Source organism: Stomoxys calcitrans, chromosome 3 (assembly GCF_963082655.1).
Source record: "Stomoxys calcitrans chromosome 3, idStoCalc2.1, whole genome shotgun sequence".
Lineage (NCBI taxonomy): Eukaryota > Metazoa > Arthropoda > Insecta > Diptera > Muscidae > Stomoxys > Stomoxys calcitrans.
This window is the reverse complement of record NC_081554.1, coordinates 177,137,609-177,163,436: the sequence shown is the minus strand read 5'-3', so window position 1 is coordinate 177,163,436 and position 25,828 is coordinate 177,137,609. Positions and strand designations below refer to the sequence as shown.

The window sequence follows — 25,828 nt, the reverse complement described above, 5'->3', positions numbered from 1 at the left end:
CTAAGCTGGAGAAGGAGCGTCGGGGAAAACGTCAAAAGGGGACTGACTGTTGTCGCAACCCGATAGGAAAAAGTTGCGGTCTTAGGTCGGGTACATTGGATGTTTAGTGCAGTTGTTCGGCCGTTGCATAGCCATGGATATCGGGCTCTGGAGAACTGTGCCCACCGCAGGATGATCAACATGTTACAGGGTACAATGTCGGTGCTGTTGTATGGAGCTAGAAGAATCAAATAGGAGCGTCAGGGCATCTGGGAACTAGGGAATCATAAAGGCTTTTGAAAGGGTGAAGCGTCTTTCAGGCAGAGGTCTAAGCGGTCGAAAGGTACTTGAGGCGATGTCGATGTAGGAGTGGTGGCCTGAATAATCTGGTACTATGTGAAGTCCAGACTGGGAAAACTTTTCAGGCTCCTGGACCAAAAAATGTTGACATGGAAACGAAGCGGCCGACGACCCCATACAATGGAACCTGGTCCGATCATACAACGAAACCAGCAGGCTGGGACAACTTTTCAGGTATTACTGTGTCCTAGGCCAACAAGGAGTGTTAGGGAACAAAGCGGCCGATGACCTCACACGGAATGTATTGCTGGTTGGCGCCGATCATACAACGGAATCAGCAAGCCCTCCTCAGTGCAAGCCCTCCTCAGTGCGTAGGCAAGAAGCATTCTATGAGGACCACGTGAATTAAGCATGAGCTGTTGCTGTGAATTGCTTGGTGACAAAAGCCCGTGACCGAGTATTTCGCAGAACAGAGCATCGCTTATGCATTGCTACAGTGGCGCCCGAGCAGGGACCTGCGTAGAGAAGCAAAGGACCGCAGAAGCGTACGGAAAACTACAATCTGTTTACTCAACAACGGGGAAGGCCACATCATGACGACTATACTGTCCACGTTGTGACTCATAGCCTACAAAATAGGAGCGGAACTAAAGCAGCGAAACGATCAATGAACTACGGTGAAGATTTAACTAATTCTTAAGTTCGGTATGCACCTGAAACGAAATATCCCCATATCCTAAGCAATATTTTTGATCTGCTTTGAAATTGTTTGTCCCTTAGCATAAATGCGCTTCCTTTAACGTCCTCACGTTGTTGTGTCCTTACGTTGTACGTTCTTACGTCGTACGTCCTTAAGTTGTGCGTTATTACGTCGTACGTTCTTACGCCATGCGCCCTAACGTCGCACAGTGAGATGGAGGAAAAAGTGGAAATAAGTTTGAACGGATAAAGATATCTTCTTAAACTTTTACATGGTTATAGTTGATGTGTTAACCTGCTTATGTTCAAAAAATTAAGGCCCTAGAGCACCCATTGCTGGGCCCTCAAAATAATGGCTGAACTCTTGATTTTGTGCCTGGTTATAGTTGAGGTTAACCTGCTTATGTTAAAAAAATGAGAGTCTTGGAGCGCCCATTGGTGGGCCCTCGAGATAATGGCTAAACTGTTGATCTTGTGGCTGTATTCCCTACAAGCACTTAGCCTTTTCATCATACCCTCCCGGGTTAAATTTTTTCCCGGTCCGCCTGGTTTCCTAAATTTTTTGTTTTGTGAATTGGCTTAATTTTTCTGCCGTTTCTACTATCTTGGATCGCAGTGTGGTGTACCTCTCTATATTTTTCCGTCTAAGTCTCTGTCTTTTCTCCCATATTTTCTTCTAGGGCTACCACAACGGACCTAAGGTCTCCTAGTGAAGCGGCTGGGCGTGCCCCCAAGCTTACTTCAGCATTAAATTGTTTGTCCTTTGGCCTTAATGTGTTCCTTATTACGTACTGGCGTTGTGCGTCCTTATGTCGTACGTTCTTGTGTCATACGGTCGTACGTTCTTACGTTCTTACGTCATACGTTCGTACGTCGTACGTTCTTACGAAATGTTCGTCAAGTACACTTCTGTTAGGAAAAACATTGAGAAAATTGCTTGAATTTGTGATGAATACAAAGGATGAACATTTTTTAATAGCGCAAAATATTGTCAAGAAATCCATGTGCTGCACAGTGGAAGAAAATCGAAAAAAAAAAATAATAATAAATATGCCGTTTGAGAAAGAATAGATATAACATTTTGTATTTTGATATGGTTAAAGCTGATGTGTTACGGTGCTAAATTTCGAAAGCGTAAAGCTAGCCGCTTGAAAATTTGCACAGATACTTAACACTGATGTAGTTCGTTGGGGATTGCAAAAGGGCCATATCGGTTCCGATTTGGATAAAGCTCCCGTATAAACCGATCTCCCGATTGGACTTCTAGAGCCCCTGGAATCTACCATTTTTGTACAATTTGGCTGAAATTTTGCAGATAGTTATGACTTCTGTTCTGTTATGACTTCCAACAACTGTGCCAAGTACGCTTCAAATCGGTCAAGAACCTGATATAGCTCCCATATAAATCGATATCCCGGTTTGACTTCTAGAGCCCCTGTAAGCCTCAGATTTTATCAGATTTGGCTGAAATTTTGCACATAGAGTTCTGTTATGACTTCCAAAAACTGTGCCAAGTACGGCCCAAATCGATCTGTAACCAGATATAGCTCCCATTATATTAGCAGAATCCATTTTGGTGGGTTCTCAAGATTCGGCCCGGCCGAACTTAGCACGCTTTTACTTGTTTTTGGCTAAACTAAAATTTGAAACATTGTTACTTTCCGAGTTTACTTCTTTACACGATCACGAACATCTCGATATTGACTGGCGGCAGTCTGCACATTACGCAATGAAAAAAAACAACAAAAATTTTTCTTTTTTTGTTAAAATCTCTGATAAAAGGAAGCGACACAAGATATAAACTAACCAAAAGAATCATCCTTTCGTGTAATAAATCGTCTTTTGCTGTAAACAAAGCATTTTTAGCTTGAAAGAAGTTTTCAATCTTTGCGTAAAAGTGTCATCCTTTAACACAGACGAAGTTTATAAAAATTTTACCATAATCGAAGTGATATAAACGTAAAAATGTGACAAATTCACGACTAACGTTTAACGGTGGAGGCGAACGTTACACAGTTACTATAAAAATAGTACTTTCACAATAAAAAAGATTTGCTTGTAGCAAAGATATTTCAAACGTTTAACTTTTTTTGCGTGTACGATCAACCATTGGACATCCTTAGGTAAAATGTACTTACGTAGTACGTCCTTGCGTCATACGTCCTCACGTCGTATCTTTCCCCCCCCCCCCCCCCCCCCCAAACTCCCTTTTTTTAGACGCTCTTCTTACCTTCGTCTTCTGCAAACGAACATAAAAATGTTTGTACATGGTACGTCCTTACGTCATATGTCCTCACGTCGTATCTTTCCCCTCCCCCACACTCCCTTTTTTTAGACGCTCTTCTTGCCTTCGTTTTCGGCAAACGAACATACAAATGTTTGCGACAAAAATATAACAGATTGCGTCAAACAAAGAAATGTTCGGTACTCACACGTAACGCTACAAATTCGTATTACTAGGACATCTCCAATTCCCAGTCTATGTTTCTCGTTGTAATAGATATCCACCAATCCACTACTCATCAACTCGTTTGTTCGTGTTTTGCTATACCATGCATATGTCACACAATGGCATGGCGTTTCTGTGTTACACCAACATAATGTCAAAGTTTAAGTGTAGTGGTAAAATCGCGATATTTGTGTGTAGGGAAACCCTATATAAGCTGCTACAGTCATTCACTCGTGCAATTGGAGAAGAAGTGCAAAATCCATGACGAGAGTTTCGTATGGCATAAAGAGCCATGGCAACGAATTTTTGCACAAGTACAAGGCGCCGATATAAAAAAAACATATTGATTGCACTGATTTCGCTAGAATAGGATTTATAGAGGATTTGTAGAGTATGATGGTTATTGGTATCTTGATTTGCAAGGCTAGCAAACAGCTGCTTTTTCCGTTTTTTTATGGCTAAGCAATATCTTCCTATTCCATTGATTTTGGTCCAAATACCCTCAAGTTTATTTCATGGCAAAACTTTATTACCCAGTTTCAGTGTATTTTTCCCCACCTAGAGCCTTGGCTAATCAGTGAGTCAGTCAATCACCCCGATTGTTAGCAAGCGTAACAGGTTTCTCTTGTTGTTGTTATTGTAGTCAAAGTATCTGGCTGTGAGAGTTTCAAATTTCTGCAGTTTCATTTGTTTGCAAAATTAGAAACACCTCAACCATGCCAATCAGAGCTGGTAAGAAGAACTGTCTAACTAACGGACAGACTGGTGCCATGAGTACTTATTTAGGCAATCATACATATTACAAACATTCATTCAGGCATATTGCTCATATGGTTGGTTTATGGTATGGCAATAAAAAACAGAGGCGTGGAAAAAAGGAAGGAAAATAATTTAAAAATTTAATAACAATTTCAAGGAAACTTATTCGTCAAAAAATAGTTGAACAGATTCGCAAGATAGACGGACAGACAGACTTGAAATATCATGGCGAACAATAATATATATATTTGATGAGATCTGAGATCAATAATTTGAGTTAATACCCCTGTGCTATGGTGAATGATATAGGCTAGGTAAGGTTAGGTTGAAGAAGAGGTTACAACTCTCTTGACCAAACATGTACAGCTAAGCCAGTAACATTGTGGAGCAATTTAAGTGTCATGGCGGTTTAAAAATTCCATTTGGGGATAAGCGAATAAAACCCAAAAAGAGTTTAGAGTTATAAGACCAAACTTTTTTAAGGGTCTTTACCTATAACCTTTTAAAGAGAACTATGAGGGTTCGTAGGCGCCCCGGTAGCGGCGTTGATAGCGTGCTCGGATTCCCACCAGAGGCCTTGGTCAGTCGCAACTGTGGTGTCACAATGTACTAAAAAATGTCTAAATGAGTTTGCAAGGCACAGCCACTTTTACCTAACCTAACCTAAGAGGTTCGTATTTTGCGATATATACGAGATGGATGGACTGACTTAAGCACATTTTTTACACCCACCACCATAGGATGGGGGTATACTAATCTAGTATTTCCGTTTGTAACTCCTCGAAATATTGATCTGCGTCCCCATAAAGTATGTATTGGGTTGCCCAAAAAGTAATTGCGGATTTTTCACATAGTCGGCGTTGACAAATTTTTTCACAGCTTGTGACTCTGTAATTGCATTCTTTCTTCTGTCAGTTATCAGCTGATACTTTTAGCTTGCTTTAGAAAAAAAGTATATTTGATTAAAGTTCATTCTAAGTTTTATTAAAAATGAATTTAATTTCTTTTAAAAAAATCCGCAATTACTTTTTGGGCAACCCAATATATTCTTGATTGTCTCGACATTCTGAGTCGAACTAGTATGTCCGTCCGTCCTTCCCTCCCTCCGTTCGTCCGTCTATCGAAATCACGATAGCGGTCGAACACATAAAGCTAGCCGCTTGAAATTTTCCACAGATACTTCTTATTGATGTAGGTTGTTGGGAATTGCTAATCGGCCATATCGATTCAGATTTGGATATAGCCGCCATAAAAACCGATCACCGGATTTGATTTCTTGAGCCCCTAGAAACCTCATTTTTCATTCGATGTAGCTGAAATTTGTAACAAAGACTTGTGTTATGACTTTCAATATCCATACCAAGAATGATTGGAATCGATCCATAAGCAGATATAGCCGCCATATAAACCGATTCCCGGATTTGACTTCTTGAGGCTTTAGAAACCCCAATTAAGAACCGATTTGGCTGAAATTCGGAACAAAGACTTGTGTTATGACTTCCAACATCCGTGTCAAGTATAATCCAAATCGATTTATAAACATATATAGACCCCATATAAACCGATCCCCGGATTTGATTCCTTGAGCCATTAGAAACCTCAATAATCCCAATCGGTTTATAAATAGATATAGGCCCAATATAAACCGATCCCCGGGTTTGATTCCTTGAGCCCTTAGAAACCTCAATTTTCATCCGATTAGGCTGAAATTTGGAACAAAGACTAGTGTTATCACTTCCAACATCTATCCCACGTATGATTCGAATCGGTCTAAAAACAGATGTAGCCCAATATAAGCCTCAACTTACATCCGATTTGGCTGAAATTTGTAACAAAGGCTTGAGTTATGACTTCCAACATCCGTGTCAAGTATGATTTGGAATGGGTCAATAAACAGATATAGCCCCCATATAAACCGATCCCCGGATTTGACTTCTTAAGCCCCTAAAAGCTTCAATTTTCATCCGATTTGGCTGAAAATTGGAACAAGGACTTGGGATATGACTTCCAACATCTACGCTAAGTATGATCTGAATCGGTCTATAATCGGATATAGCCCCCATATAAACCGATCCCCGGATTTGACTTCCTGAAGCCTTAGAAGCCTTTATTTGCATTCGATTTGACTGAAATTTGGAATAAAGACTTGCGTTATGACTTTCAATATCCATACCAAGTATGATTCGAATCGGTCCATAAACAGATATAGCCGCCATATAAACCGATTCCCGGATTTGACTTCTTGAGGCTTTAGAAACCCCAATTTTGAACCGATTTGGCTGAAATTGTCAAGTATAATCCAAATCGATTTATAAACAGATATAGACCCCATATAAACCGATCCCCTGATTTGACTCTTGAGCTCCTAGAAGCCTCAATTTTCTTCCGATTTGGCTGAAATTTGGAACGAGGACTTGGGATATAACTTCCAACATCTACGCAAAGTATGATCTGAATCGGTCTATAATCAGATATAGCCCCCATATAAACCGATCCTCGGATTTGACTTCTTGAAGTCTTAGAAGCCTTAATTTGCATTCGATTTGACTGAAATTTGGAACAAAGACCTCAGTTATGACTTCCAACATCTGCACAATGTATGATTCGAATCGGTTTATAATCAGATGTAGCTCCCATATAAACCGAACCCCAGATTTGGCTTCTTCAGCCCTTAGAAGCCTAAATTTTCACTTGATTTGACTGAAATTTAGCCCAAAACTCTATCTCATGACTCATGACATCAGTGCCAAGTTTTATCCAAACGGTCAATACGTTGATATAGACTGATATCTTAATATAACTTTTTAAGACCAAAGTAATTCAAATACAAACTCAGTAAATAAGGGTACATTTGTAGAGAAATCCATGGTGGTAGGTACCCATAATTCGGCCCGGCCGAATTTAGTACGCTTTTACTTCTGTGTACCTTAAATACCTATAACCCAAAAACATGAATCAAATAAATAGCTAATGGGAACGCCCCACCCCATTAACTCCCTTACGGGCATACATATAGACTGAAAGATACAATATGAGTGTTGAAGGAAAGACCCTATCCCTAAAGTCTCCTGAAACGGGCATAGAGAACAATCAGACTATTGTGGGAATTGAATGAAATGTATTTAGGGCCAGAAGTCAGGTGTCCCGTTCATTTCCAAAGCCTCCAACACTATTCACTATACCCTCCACCATAGGATTCACCTCGAAATATTGGTCTTAGACCCCAAAAAGTATATATATTCTTGATAACCATGACATTTAAAGTCGATCTAGCTATGTCCATCCGCCTGTGGGAAGCATGCTATCTTTCGAAGGTGTAAAGCTAGGCGCTTGATATTTTGCACAAATACTTCCTATTGTTGTAGGTCGGTTGGCGGCCACCGTGTCGAAGAGGTAAACATGTCCGCCTATGATGCCGATCACCTGGCTTCAAATCCCGGCGTGAACATCAGACATTTTTTCAGCGGTGATTTTTCCCTTACTAATGCTGGCTACATTTGTGAGGTATCCTGGCATGTTAAAAAACCACTTTGAATAGCAATACAATTTGCAAATATTATCGAAGCCAATCAAATTTTTAACTTTCACCCCCAAAGGCGTTTCTACGCTTATGGTTCCCGATCGCCCAATTATACTTCTTGACCCTTCCGCACTGATCTTTTCAATGACTTCTGAACCGTTCTCCCGATAATACTTCTTGAGCCTATAGAGAGCGCAGTTCTAATCAAATTTGGCTGTAATTTTTCCTATAACCAACATACTTGCCAAATATGGTCAGTATCGGTTCAAAACCTGAAATAGATCCCATATAAACCGATCGTCTGATTATACTTTTTGAACCTCTAGAGGGCGTAGTTTATACTTGATTTGGCTGAAATTTTGAGCAGTGATCTTATCAATGACCTCTAACACACGTGCCAAATATGGTCTCAATCGGTTCATGACCAGATATAGCTTCCATATAAATCGATCTCCCGACTATACTTCTTGAGCCTCTAGAGGGTGCAGAGATTTTTTCGATGACCTCTAATAAACGTGCCAAATATGGTACGAATCTGCCTTAAACCGGATATACCTCTCATGCAAACCGAACTCCCACTTGCAGAAATTTTGCATGGCAATTTCTCATAAAGCCTTCAGCATACGTGCCAAATATGGACAGAATCGGCCCAAAAACCGATATAGCTCCCATATAAACCGATCTCCCAATTATGCTTTTTGAGCCCCAATTTCTCCGATAGCCTTCAATATACGTGCCAAATACGGTTCGAATCGGTTCATAACCTGATATACCTCCCATATAAACCGAACTCCCGATTGTGCTTCTTGAGCACCTAGAGGACGCAGTTCTTATATAATTTGGCTGAAATTTTGCATAGCGGTTTGTCCTATGACCTTCAACAAAGTGCCAAATATGGTCCGAATCGGTCCAAAACCTGATTTAGCTCCCATATAAACCGATCTCCCGATTATGCTTTTTGATCCCCTATAGGACGCAAGTCTTATCTGATTTGGTCTACTATGGTCTCCAACATACAAGCCAAGTACGACCTGAATCGATTCATAACCTTATACGACTCCAATAGCATAGCTCTTCTTATCCATTATACTTTGTATTTTAAGTCTCATGTTGTATCGATATGTAAACCTGCCGGTTTTGGACTGGAGCGGGCTATCTAAACTGGAATTTCATAACCACAAGAGTGCAGTTGTACTGTTTAATAGGTTTATTGAGAGCTCTGTCAAATCATTAATGAGCTCAAATCATATAACCTCCAGATTCTAAAATGACATCTAATCCCAAACGTTGAGACTTTTCCCGAAGCAAACGGTAAGGATTGACACAATAAGTGCCCTAATGTCCTCTGCACATGTTCTGTAGACAGCCTCACTAGCCGCAACTATCCTGTTTTGGGTAGCCCATGACTCTTGTAGACACCAAAATCATTGCCATCTCATTTCTACTTTTCCTCAGTATCCGCCTCGTTTTGTCCCCTCCCAGGTATTCGGTCCGAAACCTCAACAAATCCCCATGCAGAAATTTTCAGCGAAATCGGACAAAAATTGCGCCCTCTAGAGGCTCGAGAAGTCATTTCAAGAGCTTGTTCTATATGGGAGCTATAACAGGTTGTTGATCGATTTGGATTAAAGTTGTCACGGTGCCCTCTAGGAGCTCTGGAAGTCTTCTACGGAAATCGTTTTATAAGGGGCTCGTCACGTCCATTGCTACATTCTCGGCATTCGTGTTGTACACTCGAATTTCATTGTTCTTCCTGATGTTCGGTGCAAAGCCTCTGCAGTTTCTTGGCATGAAAGTGGTAATTATAAAACCAACGTCTAAAATTTCAGTGAAATCGCATTATAAATGCGCTCTCTAGGGGCTCAAAAAATTCAAATGGGGAGATCGATATTGTTCTCATAGATCCACTTATGCCCCCCCTCCTCGTACTTTGCCATGTAAAATTTCTCTCCAAAGAGGTGTCGCATTGCGGCACGCCGTTCGGACTCTGCTATAAATAGGAGGCCCCTTACCATTGAGCTTAAACTTGCATCAAAATCGCCCTAGCTACACTTTCTTAGAGCCACTAGACTATCTTAGGATTCATCTCCATCACACAGGCTGGAGCATTGAGGTCCGATCTGTGTGGTGCTCATAGCTGTCATGAGAAGCTTAGCTGCGAGCTACCGGGCGCGTCCACAGCTTACGGATAGTGGAATGCTCCATACGTAGTAAGCAGTCGCGGACAATCAAAGGTATCGAGCGGAGAGTCTCAGTGAGAGCCCAGGCGGCACCGGCTTTTGCATAAATGCAAGGTGTCTATGATCCTCGATATGACAAGGCGAGTTATTGGCGTCTTTAAATGACCAATGACCACTATGTTCCCGCGGCGATTGGTCCCTTGAGCCGGAACGAGCTTCCTCACCTACAGGAGCTTGACAAGGATCGCCATCTTCACATGCAAATGTGTCTACAACAACAACAACCTATGTCAAAATCGCCCTAGCCACACTTTCTTCGAGCCAGTAGACTATCTTAGGATTCATCTCCTTTTTCGAGGCCAAGGAGTTGATGCATGTCAAGCAATATCTATGAGCCTTCTACGTGCATATCTGATTGTAATACATTCAGTTCAGATTCCTGTTCCGATGCCTATGCCAAAAATCTGCACGACCACACTTTCGTAGTGCCAGTGAAAGCTACCAATCGCTACTCCTCTTCCCCCAAAACTTACCTTTGCTACGCCCATGCATTTAAAACAGCCTAATTAATAAACGAATAAAATAAACCAAAACAACTAAAAACGGAAATAAAAACGGCATTTGAATTTACGACCATACATTGCTAGTAGTAGTCGATTGTATTTTGACGAAGGCCGTAATTGTTTGCACTAGTACGTACTTGGTCGTATCTCAATACTCACCCCACTCAATTGCTCTACACACGGCCAAATCTCACATCCATATGCCTGCCTGTCCCACTCTTTGATATTGAGTGTGTTTAATTGTTTGTCTCGGCTACGACAGCAACAACATAGGTTTGTGTGAAAGTGTCTCACTCATAGACTACGTAGTTGCTTTGTTGAATAAAAAAGCAATAACAACTATAACGGCTGCTGATTCATTGTTGGCACCCTACTACATTTGTTCAGGATGATGATCGTTTAACGCTTTGATATTGAATTGGTCGTAAATCAAAAGGTAACTGATAATAAGTTTTTGGTTTTGAAAGATTATGTAGGGGTTGGAATTTGTCTTTGTTGGTTGGGTATACATTTTTGCTTATAGGTGGCAGCCTTATATTAGTTTTGTGAGAAATATCCCTGTCTTACATTGGATTCGCCCAGCAGGTTAGTGTTGAGATTGACAATATGAAGTTGAAGAAGAAACATGCGAAAAGGAAGAGATAAGAGACTCTCTCAGCAGGTTGTTGATGTGATTGTGCAAGGGATGGATATGGCTAAGAAGAGAGGTTTTGGGCTCAATTGTTATGGGTGCTTGACAAGTTGAGATAAAATTTGTAAAATTGCTGTGTTGTGTAGTTGTCGTTTTTATACCCGATCGAATCAGAATCACTTTGTGATTCGATTTAGCTATGTCTGACGGACAGACGGACGCACATGGCTAGATCCACTTAAAATAACATGACGATCAAGAATATATTGGGTTGGGTTAAAGTAATTGCGGATTTTTCATATAGTCGGCGTTGAAAAATTTTTTCACAGCTTGTGACTCTGTAATTGCATTCCTTCTTCTGTCAGTTATCAGCTGCTAATTTTAGCTTGCTTTAGAAAAAAAGTGTAAAAAAAGTATATTTGATTAAAGTTCATTCTAAATTTTATTAAAAATGCATTTACTTTTTTTTTAAAAAATCCGCAATTACTTTTTGGGCAGCCCAATATGTGCTTTATGAGGTCTAAGACGCATATGTCGAGGTGTTACAAACAGAATGACGAAATTAGTATACCCCCATCCTATGGTGGAGGGTATAAAAAGCACAGAAATTATTACCCAGTGCATGTCGGATATACTGGATAAAATTCCTGCATTAATTTGTAGTCGAGAGTTACGATAACATCCGATAACAGTTAAAAATAACAGCAACATCGTGATTTGCACTGTAAATAAATAAAAAATAACTCTGCAGGCATTACCACCAGCAAGTCTGATGTAGTGGATAAAAGTCCTGTGGAATTTCGCACTGAATAGTTATCGATATCATGTAATAACAAATAATAATAACAGATAAATCGTGATTTGCACTATAAAGAACTTAAAAAAGACCTGACTAGTACTGTCCCATATAAGTCAGATGCGCTGGATAACTTTACACTGCATGGTTGTACTGGTAAGTTATCGATAACATCCTATAAATCATGATTTGCTCTGTAAGAACTAAGAAAAGAGCGGCAGGTATTATCCAGTGCAAGTCTGTTGTATTGGATAAAATTTCAGTGCAAAGTTGTATTAGTTAGACATCGATAGCATACGATAACAAATAAAAATAACTTATAATTCGTGATTTGCACCCATTGCAATTCGGATACTCTGGATAAAATTCCTTTGCTACTTTGTAGTCGACAGTTATCAAACTAAGAAAAGCTCAGCAAGTATTACCCAGTGCATGTCGGGTATACTGGATAAAACTCCTGTGCTACTTTGTAGTCGGCAGTTATCGATAACATACAATAACAGTTAAAAAAGCCGTATGAAAAGCACAGTAAGTATTACTTAGTGCAAGTCGGGTATACTGGATAAATCTTCTGTGCTACTTTGTAGTTGACAGTTATCGATAACATCCGATAACCGTTAAAAATAACTGCAACATTGTGATTTGCACAGTAAATAAATAAAAAATCACTGCGGGTATTACGCCATGCAAGTCTGATGTACTAGATAGAAGTTCAGTGAAAACTTGCATTGAATAGTTATCGATATCATGTGACAACAAATAATAGTACCAGTTAAATTGTGATTTGCGCTGTAAAGAATTAAAAAAAATCTAACTACTATTATCCCGTGCAAGTCTGTTGCGCTGGATAACATTACAGTGTACTGACTAGTTATCGATAACATTCGATTATAACAAAAATAACCGAAAAATCATAATTTCAAAAATCACGGCAAAATCTAAGAATAGCATGGCAAGTATTACCCCGTGCAAGTCGGATATACAAGATAAAATTCCTGTGGTCATTTGTAGTTGATAGTTATCGACAATATCGGATAACAGAAATAAAAAAACCGAAAAATCGTTGTTTTCACTGTAAAGAACTAAAAAATACTGCAAATACTACCACGTGCTAGTCTCATGTACTGAACAGAAGTCCTATGGAAAGTTGTACTGAATAGTTATCGATATTATGCGATATAAGACAATAGTAAACGATAAATCGTGATTTCAACTATCAAAAACTAAAAAAAGAACCGAAACAAGTATTACCCCTTGCAATTCAGATGCGTGGATAAAAGTCGAGTGCAAAGTTGTATAGTAAAGGATAGTTATCGATATCATCCGATATTAGATAATGGTAAACGATAAATCACGATTGTTACTAATAACTTATACCGCTACTCACAATATCTAATGCAGCCTTAAAGTTGGTTTATTTGATAGTTCTAAAAAGGAAATCTGTCAAACAAACCTTCTTTAAAGCTGCATTAGGTTTTGTGAATATGGGCTTTAAAAACTAATAGCACGTTTACATTGACTTTAAATGGTCTGGATTTAATTAAATCCAAAAACAAAAACCAGTCCGTTTACCTTGCGTTTTAAGTGACATACACAAGCGTACATGCGTATACATGAATGTGCATATCACTCACATCCCCAAACAATTCTTGAAAACAGTTCTTTTGGTACTGTTATCGATTGTTCAGCCATGAAATCGGTTTTATTTGGGATTTAAAAATAAATTCAGCAAAAATCGGATTTATTTTTGTATGGCAAAACCTGCCAATAATCACACGAGATTCATCGCTCAAATCACTGAAAGACCATAAAACCGGATTTAGTGGCCAGTGTAAACGTACTTTAAGATTAAGGTTGAATTCTTATGGGGGCCTTACACGTACAGGTAGAAAATAATGAAAAACATTGAAATCTAAAGTGTTTGTACTCTGCTTACAATTTTAAAGAATTTCCTTGTTGAAGATGTTGTCCACTGTTCAACAACTTATTGCCAAAAAACTCTCTTATTACTTTGTACCTTCCATTTTACTCAGTTTAAAATCGCCAAATTATTTCCTTGTTCCCGATGTCGTAAGAAAATTTTATTACAAAATTCTCTCACTCATAGATAAGCAATGGGTTTTTTGAGGTCAATAGCATTTTCTCCTTTATTCAAATATTTAATTCCTCAACTTCTTGACAGATTTTGTTGATAATATTATGGAGTGGATTTGCTAAGAGATTCCTGGTATAAAGATATGAGTCAATGTCATTATAAATTATCTTGAAATAACACTCAAACAACTCAAGAATGGCGTGTTAATATGATCATAAAGTTTTATAGGGAAAAATTTCATAATCTTGAAAAAAAAACTGAATAATTTCTATAAAAGTCTTTTTTTTAGAATTTTGCCATGAAAATTCATAGAAATTTTTTGCAATGATCAAAATGTAATGGAATCTTAAAATGCAAATGCAAATTTTCCCATGAACATTCCAATGAGGAACAGGGGCAATCTTCCCACATATCAATAAGTGCAGTCTGATTCGAGTTTAAGCTCAATGATAAGGGGCCTCCTTTATAAAGTTCAGTCCGAAAGGCATGCCGCAGTGCGAAAGTGCGAGAGCAGTTTTTACATGGCATAGTACCTCACAAATGTTGGCTGAAAATCATTACATAGTTCTCTTCTTCTTTATTCGAATATTTGTCGTCCAACAGAGTTGAACGATAAATCATCAAATACCATACAAATTTCTGCAACACATTGAGTCCTCAAGCTCAATTATTCTCTTAGTGTTAAAAAATTTCCATGTGCGCGGCTGTATGCCCTATCGAACTGTGACCGATTATAACTCCCGAGACCTCTCATCAAAGGTCAGCAGTTCCTTCATCCTCCTTCGGTCGATAGTGGGGCAGAGTGTCGTGGTAGTTCGGCATCCAGGTACAAATTCCCACCTCGCCACCTCTCTCTACTACGTCTGCGTTCTCATTTCTCGAAATTCTGTCATATCCAGGAGCTCAAATCAGCGCTTTGTCATGAGCCCGGACTCTAAACATGCCGCTATGCATCTCAACCGTACAGGTCTTGAAGCTAAGGCCTTGAGCGCCGCCGTAAATACCTTACCAAGATTTCAGTTGCGGCTTTGTACAACCGACCTACACTAATAGTATTTGTGCCAAATTCCAAGCGGCTAGTGCTTTCGATAGACGGACGGACATGGCTAGATCGACATAAAATGTCATGAAGATCAAGAATATATATATTTATGGGGTCGTACGACGTCATGCTGCTGGTCCGAGGCAAGTTTCTGTCAACGATCAGCGAGATCATGGAAGGGTCACTGAGGAGGTTATCGCGATGGGCTACCAGAAATGGGTTGACGACCAACCCATGGAAGACGGAGCCGGTGCTCTTTACGAGTAAATAAAAGATACTGGAGTTCAGACCCCCGGAGGTCCTTGGAGGGGTCAACCTGCGGTTGTCGAAGGAGGCGAAGTATCTAGGCATAATCCTCGATTCGAAACTGTCCTGGAAGAGGAATACCGAGGAAAGAATCCGTAAGGCACTGTGCGCTTTTGCAGGAGGATGTTCGGTAGGAAGTGGCAGGAGGATGTTCCGTAGGAAGTGGCAGGAGGATATTCGGTAGGAAGTGGGGGTGACTCCCAAGATGATTTATTGGATGTATAAGGCCATCGTGAGACCAGTACTGGCCTATGGGGCACTGGTATGGGGGGACGCCGTAGGGAAGAGAACGCGTGCGAAGGGGTTCAAGAAGGTCAAGAGACTGGCCTGGATTCAGGGAGTGGATTGGGGATCTACTCTGATGCACTCAATATCAGTATGTCTCTGAGACTGCCCAACGAGTGTACGGTCTTTCAGGCAGAGGTCTATGCCCTTGCAGTAGCCGCAAGAGAAATTCTGGCAAGGGGCCTACCGCCCTCGAAACTCAGAATTTATGTGGACAGTATGGCGGCGCTCAAGGCCTTGGGGTCGAGATGCGTGGTGGACTGTTTTGAATCCCTGGATATGCTCCGGGCCCAAGATGTGACGCTGACATGGGCCCCTGGGCATGAGGGGATTCCAGGGAATGAGAGGGCGAACGAGTGCGCCAGGAGGGGTTCATCTGCGCTGGGCGGACCAGTCATCGGTCTTGCCTACGTGCCTTTTGTCGAGCTACTGAACACAGTAGAGGGAATGGTCAGGGCGACGTCTGTGGCGAGGTGGGACACGGTGGATGGTTGCCGGACTGCGAAGGCGCTATGGCCGGTCATCGACCAGAGGAGGACAAGGGAATTGCTGGTGTTCGATAAGAGGTCGATGAGTACTTTGACAGAGGTCATAACTGGACACTGTACCACAGGCCGCATGGGGATACCGCACAATGACTTCTCTAGGAGTTGCCTCGATATGGATGAGGAGGATACTATTGAGCACTTGCTTTGTTCCTGTACGGGTCTGCAGAGACGTAGGCTTTCCTTTCTGGGGTGCATTTTCTTCTGTGATCTGGGTGAACTTGCGAACGTACCTCTGGTATCTCTCCTGAGATTTGTTGAAGGAACAGGATGATTCCGAAGGGGAGTGACACAGGCTCCGGTGTAGGAAGGCCGTGCTTGCATAGCGAAGGGCGGTTCTTCACCTCCAGCTCGGGGTTTCTCCATTCCTCCTGTCCTTTGTCTCACATTTTCCTTTTTTCCCTTTCTGTCTCTATTGGCCAAACTGGTCTCCGATAATTCACCTTTAATGGGCGACCCATTCAACCGAACCTAACCTATGAGGTCCTAGATCAATATTTCGAGGTGTTACAAATGGAATGACGAAATTAGTATGCCTCCATCCTATGGTGGAGGTTATAAAAATAAGTATACCACCATCCTATGGGTCACAGTTTGGTGCGGTTTATGGGCAGGTGGCATCATTGAACCGTACTTCCTCAAAGATGATGCGAATCGTAACATAATCGTAAAATGATATCCAACTTACTTTTTACCCAAAATGCAAGAGCTTGTTTTGCATGACATGTGATTTCAACAAGACGGTGCCACATGCCACACAGCAGGCGTAACAATGGGCTTATTGAGAGGCGAGTTCGGTCAAATTTTTTTTTCACGTTCGGGACCAGTCAATTGGCCACCTAGATCATGCAATTTTGTTCGGCTATGTTAATGATTATGTCTATACAGACAAGCCCGCGTTAATTGACGCATTGGAAGACAACATTGAAATAGTTTTGGGCAGAAAAACAGGGGGTTGGGACCATAGTGCGATGTTAGGCTTTTCTACACCCACGCCATGTGTGGCTTAGATCGGTCTATATTTGGTGGATATGGCTGCCATAAAGACCAATATTCTGGTTTACAAGCTGTGTTTGGTCCAAATCGGACCATATTTCAATGTAGCTGCTATGGGTTCATAATTCCTGGATTTTTCATCGGATTATGACGAAAGGTGCTTAACATTCCCGAGGTGGTGGGTAATATTTTCTAAGTTGTGTCGATCTAGCCTTGTCCGTCCGACCATCCGTCTGTCAATATCAAGATAAATGTCAAAAGCGCAAAGCCAGACTCTCAAAAAGTTTTACAATTACTTCCTATTGATTTGCAAATAGGCATTATCGGTTCAGATATACTAATTTTTAATACAACCTATAGTGGTGGTTTCCCAAGATTCGTCGTGGCCAAACTTAGCATATTTTTACTAGTTTTTAATTTTTTGGTTTATTTTTTTTTAGTGTAAAATGTTATGCTCTTTATTCTATGATGGTTTTAAGGCATATTTGATTCAGTTGCTTTTATATTTTGATCGCCAGGAAATGCCTTATGTTCAGGGTTACCAGATATCCATGCTACAAAAAACGTATTACCATAATTTTGCAATTAAATGTTTTGACAGATCTAACATCAAAAAAAAATCCTCTTATTTTATGCCTACTTTATTATAATATTGCCAACATCTCTCTTCAGGGTTTTAAAAGAGCCTTCTTTCCATTCTCTCTCGTTTGCTCTCATTGATTTTCCCTTAGTATTTTTTTTTTCTTTTTTACCATTTGGAAAGTTAAGTCGTTTTGTTGTTGATCATATTGACAAGATCCATGAGATTCTCTCTCTCTTCCTCTCTCTTCTCTTGTTTTGTTGTTGTTGCTGTTTTTGCTTCTTCTGCTCTAGTGTGTGTTGTGTAGTAGGGGGTTCATTCATACACCAGAAATTATCGTTAACAACGATTTTGTTTGGCATTCGTGTATTTGCCTTCGGCTACTACGGCCACAAACGCGGTATTACGCTTTCAGTTATACGTTTTTACGTTTTCATAGTTGAGTTTGTTCGGTCTTTTCTTTTTTTTGTAATCTTGGGCCTGCTCTCGAGGTTGTGATCTTAAGCGACGACAAACATTATCAAAAAGAATAAAGTAAATAAAACAAAAAGAAGAAGCTTCAAAGACTACCAAGTGGGCAAAAAAAAAAGAAGAAAAGGAAGCAGCAACAACAACAACAAATAAAACACAAACATTTCAATAAATTTTTTTTATTGTTATTGGTTTGTTAAGTTGTATGTGCTTGAGAGTGTGTGCGTGTGTGAGTGTATTTTGCCTATAACGCTACGGAACGCGTTCGAAGTGCGGCTGCTGCAGCAGAGGCTAGTATTGCTGCTGCTGCTAATATAGCTTTGCTAAAATCATTTCTAAAATTAAACCTCAAGAAAAAAAAAAGAAAATCAAACGTACACACGTTCGCGCGCGTCCATACAGAGTGTAGATGAATTCGTTGTTGATATGACAGACATACGGACGCTGTTGTTGTAAAGCCATAGAGAAAAGAACTAAAAAAAACATAAAAAGCAAACTCTGCCTTTTTAACCAGAGCAAAGAGAGAAAAAATCACAAATTTCCTATAAACATCCATAGTGCTGCCTTTAATACCCTGGGGAGGGATGTCAATATGTGCTAGGCCGACAAGAAATTAAAATATGCAGTTATTGAGGCCAAATTAAAAATAAAAGAAAATTTAGAAAATATAAAAAAATATTCCATAAACCTTAAACAATGCCTCGAGGGTATAGAAAACGTTGAACGTTTATATTTTTTTTTATTGTTGTCTCAATGCTTTTTTGTTGTGCCGTTAAATTGGATTTTTTTTTTTTGATTATTTTGTTTTTGTAATTTAATAAACTTTATTTACTTATGTACATTTGCTATTTGTGTGTGTGTGCGTGTGTGTCAAATGTTGTGGCTTTTTGTTGTCAGCACCAGTGCCAGAGTAGCCATTGTAGTTCACCAAAACAAAAAATAAAAATAAAAATTTCATTTTCATTCTGAACAAACTTTAAAGATAAAAGCACTCCCAGACCTACTTCACCATCACCCGAGCACCAGCACACCTCCACCAACACCACATATACAACAACAAAGAGATGCAAAAATCGAAACAAACAAGAAAAAAATAAAAGCAGAGCCATGAATGCCATCAAACTCAAATAAACAAAAAAAAACAAAATAATTCTAGAACAAATAAACACCACAACTGCCTGAATTTTAAAGCAAACAGAAAAATATTCGAAAAAAAAATCTCAAAATAAAAACAGCCTAGTAACTGTTTCGTTTAAAACAGAGAAGAGTCTGCATAAAAATCCAAAAACCACTTTTCAACCATGGGTCTACGGGCAAAAGCTCCTGCCACCACCACCACAACTCTGAATAGCGGTAATGCTGCAACCGCTGCCAAACACAAACTCATAAATGGTGCCCGAAAATTGAACAAAGCCTTTAGTCGCACAAATACCACCAAAATGGCCATGGCTGCTACATCACCAGCATCTCCATCAGCTTCTTCGACCACATCATCATCTTCGTCTGCGTCATCATCGCCAATATGTCTCAGTCCTAATGGCAAGATTGATCATCCACAGACATCAGCATGCAGCTTTACCAGCATACGTACCACTTTCCGCAGCAGTTCTACATCGGCCTTGCTGGTAGCCTCTGCTGTCAATATGCGTCCCCAAACCCTTAATGTGCATCATCATCTGCAAACACCAACGGATCATACACAAATATTTTTGGGGTATGTTTTTATTTGAATTTTGGTTTTTCTTTATTATTATTTTTTATTTTTATTTAATGTTTTTAAGTTATTTTTAATTTTTCTTTATTTATATACCCAAACAAGGTTTATATTTTTATGACAAAAATCGTTTCGATTAATACTTTTTGTGCAAAAAAGTCGAAGTCGACTTCTACTGATTCAAAAAAGTCGAAAAGTCGACTTTTTGATTAAGCTGGGTATGCAACTCTAGCGAAATTGTCGGTTACAGTCGCCATTAATGCCGCCACTGAAAAATAGTTGTGAAAAAAGAATACAAGATGGCGACAAACATCGATTTATAATTTTGGCCAAATTTTAATCATTTTTGGCTAACAAAGAACACATGTACTAAAATTAATCTTTTTTTTTTTTCAAATAACTTAATTTTACTTTGCATGGGCCCATAAAAGCATACAGTTTCGTTCGTAATTGCAAGGAAAAATTCTCCAAGGCTTATTATGTCACCCTGTTGTGCAAGAAAAAATTCTCCAAGGCTTATTATGTCACCTGCTACGCAAAGAAATTTCGTTTGAGTTGTATACCTGTAAGCGAAAGTTTCGATAGCGATATCAGTAACGAAAATTTCGCTTAGGTCAATGTCAATGGATTTCTTATAGTAACAAAAATTTCGCCAGAAGTGCGTACTGTTTTTTTCAATTTAATTTTAGTTCCCTACTAGGAACTAAAATAATTTAACTAATTTTGATCATTTGAAACTTAAAATGCTTGTAAACCCTTTTGGAAACATCTTGTAGAAAACTTCAAATGCTTGTATATCCTCAGGGAACTGCTAAACTCTTTGAATACTCTGAGCGGATACCTCACACGACACTTGAGATCGAATACGAAATGCTGTAGTTAGTGACACAATATTCTACCTTAATTCAGGATCTCTTAATGCCACACTGATGGATCAAAGTTAGAGGACAGAACAATTCTGAGCGTCTCCATTGCGGAAGTAGCGATGCTCGTCAAGCTCCTGTAGGTGAGTGAGCTCGTTTCGGTCCAACGGACCGATCGCCGCGGGAACAGGGTGGCCATTGGTTATTTAAAGGCGCCAATAACTTGCCTTGTCATATCGAGCATCATAGGCACTCAGTATTTGTGCCAGAGCCGGTGCCGCCCGACCTCTCACTGAGACGCTGCGCTCGATACCAATGATTGTCCGTGACTGCCGTTGCAGCTACTCCGTATGGAGCATTCCACTATCCGCAACCTGTGGACGCGCCCAATAGCTCGCAGCTAAGCTTCTCGTGACAGCAATGAACACCACACACATATCGGACCTCAATGTTACGGTTTGTGTGGTGCTCAAAGCTATCCCGTGCCGGAAAGTTTTGGTCTTCCCCTTTTGCGTTTTCTTTTATGGTCGCATTCAAAAGACTTCTTTGATGGAGCTTCTTCATCCATTCTGATAATATGACCTAACCAACGCAAACGTTGTAGTTTGATGTGTTTTACTATGCTATCGTCATCATACAGGTCGTGTTTCATACAGGTGGCCTATATTATCTATTAACGCAAGTTATGTCTATCACCTCTCACCTAATACATATCTGGAAAGTCGGAACAGTACCAATATAATAAACCCGCAGGTCGGAATTCGGAATAAACTCATTAATGGGCTCATCTCTCTTGTGGATGTCCGTACTTCCCCATTGTGAGTGGTGCACATTGGCATTGCAACCCAAGATCATCAGCAACCTCTGGGCGTTCTCGCACCCTGGCCTTCGCACTAAAGCTGGCAAACTATCGATAATCACAATATTCGATATTTCTAATAATAAATATCGATAGTATCGATACTATCGTTGATTTCCCATCACCTATATTTCAAACGAAAATGAGAAATAAAAATCGGGAGTCCGATTTAGGTAGTAGCAATATCAATACTCAGACCGAATAAAACCAAGTCAGTTGGAAGTCATGAGAGAAATAGTTGAACAAAATTTTAGTCTAATCGGATAAAAATTGCATCCTCTATGGGCGCAATGTAACTTTTAGGACACATTCAGTGTCGGATCTGGTATTTTTGTTCAATTTTGGAAAAAATTGAACCTTCCCGATAGTATCAATCGGAAAAATATCTGTCGATATACTGACAAAAAATAAAATATCGATGGTATCGATAGTGCCAACAATATTTTGCCAACTCTGCTTCGCACTGTCATGTTAGGTGGGTCCGTCTCCTCGTAGGGGAAACCGATGAAATCAGCAAGCGGCCAGAGTTTTTGGTCTCCAACCTTACAATCGTCAGATCACCATTGCTTTAATTTGATTGAAGGATCAAGTATAAACTTTTCTTTCCCACAATACATGTCCTTATCTTATCACCAAAAGGGTGGAGGAAAGACTGTGCAACTTCCATTGCCTAACCCAATATAAGACAATACCAGACATGAACCAACTAAGGGGGTTTGGTATGGAGAACAATTTGTAAGCATTTTGTTAGTAGCATAGAATTCCTAACGTAGATTTTCTTTTTTGAGGTTCCTTTTTAAGTATTTAGAGTGCACAACAAGCCGATTACTGGCTTAAGTGTATGTCCATAGTTGCATGGGGCGGTCTAATATCCACACCCACTTTTCAACCTAATCTAATCCAACAAAGGGTTCCCGATTCTAGGCAATGTCTACTGAAGAGTTAGAGCGTAGTAGAAGAAGTTTGTTCGTGGCGGTCACGGAGTGGTGCAGATTAATCTACACCAATCCTAACCTGCTCGCTAAGACCTCTTTTTACCTTCAGGAGTCGGACATGGCAAAACCGAAATTCAACCCAAAGCCTGCGCTCTCTACTCATTAGACAGCGTACCGAATCCTCGTCGAACGAAGCTTTCTGAATCATAACGCTGTTCTTTGCACAGGGCTTTGTTGAAAGAACTTTCCACCTTTCTGTACAGAAAAGAGCTAAAAATATCGATGGTACTATCGATATTTAATTTATGGCTAAATATAGATTGTTATTATAGCAAACTCATTGATCCTCGTTTGGGCCAATGCTATGTGGTTCTTAAGGTTAACTTCCTGGCATTAGCAGTTTCCGCGAAAATCACGGCGTCCCAGCGGTATGTATGAACTTCTGTTTGTTAAAGTCTGATTTGCCCCTGAGTTCCTTCAGGCAGAGGGCCCACTTATAACTTTTCCTACGACGCTTGCTTGACGGTTCTTCGTCCAAATTGTCTATATTGCTTCGAACTCTTTTTCTTTACGAGATTTGTGTTGCAAAAACTAGGAACTTGAGACTGAAATGTATGTTTTTTGCTTTAAAGTTACTGAAATTAACGATAGTATCGAAAGTTATCGATATTTTTTTTAAAAAATATCGAATATTGCGAATATCGATAGATTGCCAGCTCTAGTACAGAGCCTAACGTTTAGCTTCTCCAGCACCTGACTCGGTTATAGGATAGGATCGATAGTTGTAAAGTTGTTGTTTTTCAAAATAATGAGAATCTGTGTAGGGAAACTAACTAAGGCGAGCTCCATGAGCTAACCAAGTAAGGCGGCGAGAATTTTTTACCTCACTCTTCCTTAATGGTGCATTAACATGAATCACCTAAAATTTTGAAAAAAAATTTTATTTTAACAAATTTTTATGGTTTTTTTTTTTGTCAGAAAAACGCCATAATATCAAACCATTGCAAATGTATGGTTCAGAAACCGCAAAATGTTTTTGGTCTTGCTTATGGATTTATTGTTGTTGTTGTTATATGTTGACTTGTAAGTGTACCTTTCAACCACAAATTTGTACTTCGCCGAAATTCAAAATAAATTGTTGCAGGAAAATTAACAAATTTCGTCGTCGTTTTTTCGATAAAAGTTGTTGTTTTACAAAATTATGAGAAACTGGGTGGGAAAACTAACTAAGGCGAGCTGCATGAGCTAACCAACTAAGGCGGCGAGCATTTTTTACCTCACTCTTCCTTAATCGTGCATTAACACAAATCACCCAGAGATTTTTTGGAAAATTTAAATTTTATCAAATTTGGATGATTTTTTTGTCTGATAGACCCCGTAATGTCGAACCATTGCAAATGTATGGTTCAGAAACCATAAAATGTCAACAAACTTTTTGCGTTGTAATGTGGCAATACCATGGCGATACGAGTTAATCTGCTTAACTTTAACTCACTATGAATTATTAGCTTTTCGGCAATTAAGATATTCGTGATTGCGTTTCAGTGATCTCTATCTGTGAAAAGTAAAGTAAAGAAAAGTTTTGTTTTTGGTCTACTTAATAGGCAGGCATATGACTAACCGAGTTGGCGTAGTTAGTTTTATCGGATATTGTTTTTGCGCACGGGGCAAAGTGCTTTGAGAGTCCACTTATCAACCATACGTTCTTCCAAACATATGATAAGTAGGTGTTAAAGGCCTTGAAATAGTCATATAGACCTAATTTTTGTTTGTGAGTACTACAGTAGTCAATGTCATTGATTTGATGTTATGCGAGGTATTATCGTTCCCTTATCATTGAGCTTAAACTTGAATTGGACAGCACTCATTGATATGTGAGATTTTTGCCCATGTTCCTTAATGGAATGTTAATGGAGAAATTTGCAAATTTTGTATCTGCTTGCGCGAACTCTTCTATGGCTATAGAAGAGACCAAAGTTTGCTGATTGCAAGGGACTTAGCCTTATTAGAAGGAAAGTCTCTTCTAAAACCTCACTTGAACAGTTTTACCTATCGTGTGAAAAGATACTGCCATATTCTAATACATCTAAGGAGCTATTGAAGTGTAAGGATGTCTCAAAAGGATTGTTGATATAATTTTGGCACCTTCAAGGACCTTCGATTATTTAGGGAGATACAATCATTTTAAGTTATATATTAAAGCACATTTTATTTTAATGAACATGAAAGGTTGTTTGAAGCAAAATATTGAAAATGTCTACACTACTTTCCAGTGTTGGGAATCGCATCCTTGAGCTACAAGGAAAAACTAAAATTCTAGTTGTTGTACACAAAATTAGTCCAACTCCTAAAAATCCTTCTTTGTAGACATTTTTGAAATTCTTGCGTTAAAAATCTTCCACGTTCATTTTTTTTAGTAAAAATGTGCTTTAAAAATTTGAAAATGCTTGTATCTCCCCAAATTAAAGTTCCATAAACAATGAGCCACATTATATCAATAATAATGTTAGGAAGAAGATAAAAATCTTTGGAAAATTTCCTCTCAAACCTTTTTCCCTTAGCAAAATAAATAAAAGAAAATTCCATTTGTCCATGTGCCTGTCCGTCCGTCCGTCCACTCTTCTTCCCATTTAAACGCTTATTTAATTTTCCATCGGTCCATATTAACCGCGAGCCGTTGGGATGCAACGTCAGTATTTAGCATTCAGTCATCTTTATTTTCAAATGTTTTTTTTCTGATTTGCTTCTGTTTTGTTCATTGGCTGTTTTTGTTATTGTCGGTATTTTATAATTTTTTATTGTTTTTCTTTTTTGCTGTTGTTGTGGTTGGTGTTTTTGTTAAATGTTTTCCTTCTCGTGTTTGGTTACTATAGAACGCGCCAGCAAATACCAATGCCGCATTGGGCCCCTCCACCGCCACTGTCACCAGCACTACCTCCCACTGGCCATTGCCAATATAGAAGATGAATAAATTTTTGTTTTTAATATTTTTTCTTCTGTCGTATTTATTATTATTTTGTGCCTTTTTTGTTGTTAAAAATAAAATTTGTATGAAAAAAAAAGAAAAAGCAAATGATAATCGACGACAATATCATTGAACTTGATCTTTTAAAACTGAAAGCGCGTTTTGCATTTTAATGAAAAAAAGCAGTGTCATCAATTGATATGGAGGCCATTTAAATAAAGTTTTGAAAAGAAAAATAAAATGGGAAGGCGAAAAAAGTCCTAAGAAAAGACAACAGGAGCAAGGAGGAGAGAAAA

The 25,828-nt window shown here is 39.3% G+C and overlaps 1 protein-coding gene across 5 annotated transcripts in view; it reads left to right on the top strand.

The window, feature by feature from the left end:
• The window catches only part of LOC106081078 (uncharacterized), a 131,467-nt gene that overhangs the window by 12,370 nt on the left and 93,269 nt on the right, over positions 1-25,828 (top strand). The window contains exons 1-2 of one of the 5 annotated variants that reach the window (XM_013242795.2): positions 18,093-18,259; positions 19,179-19,910. The exons of 2 other annotated variants lie outside the window; for them this stretch is intronic. In XM_013242795.2, coding sequence (XP_013098249.2) covers positions 19,498-19,910 — 413 coding nt within the window. In that variant the 5' untranslated portion in view covers positions 18,093-18,259; positions 19,179-19,497. Of the gene's footprint in view, positions 1-18,092; positions 19,911-25,828 lie in introns of those variants that run through there. 2 more of the 5 variants (XM_013242794.2, XM_059364307.1) reach the window with 2 other exon arrangements.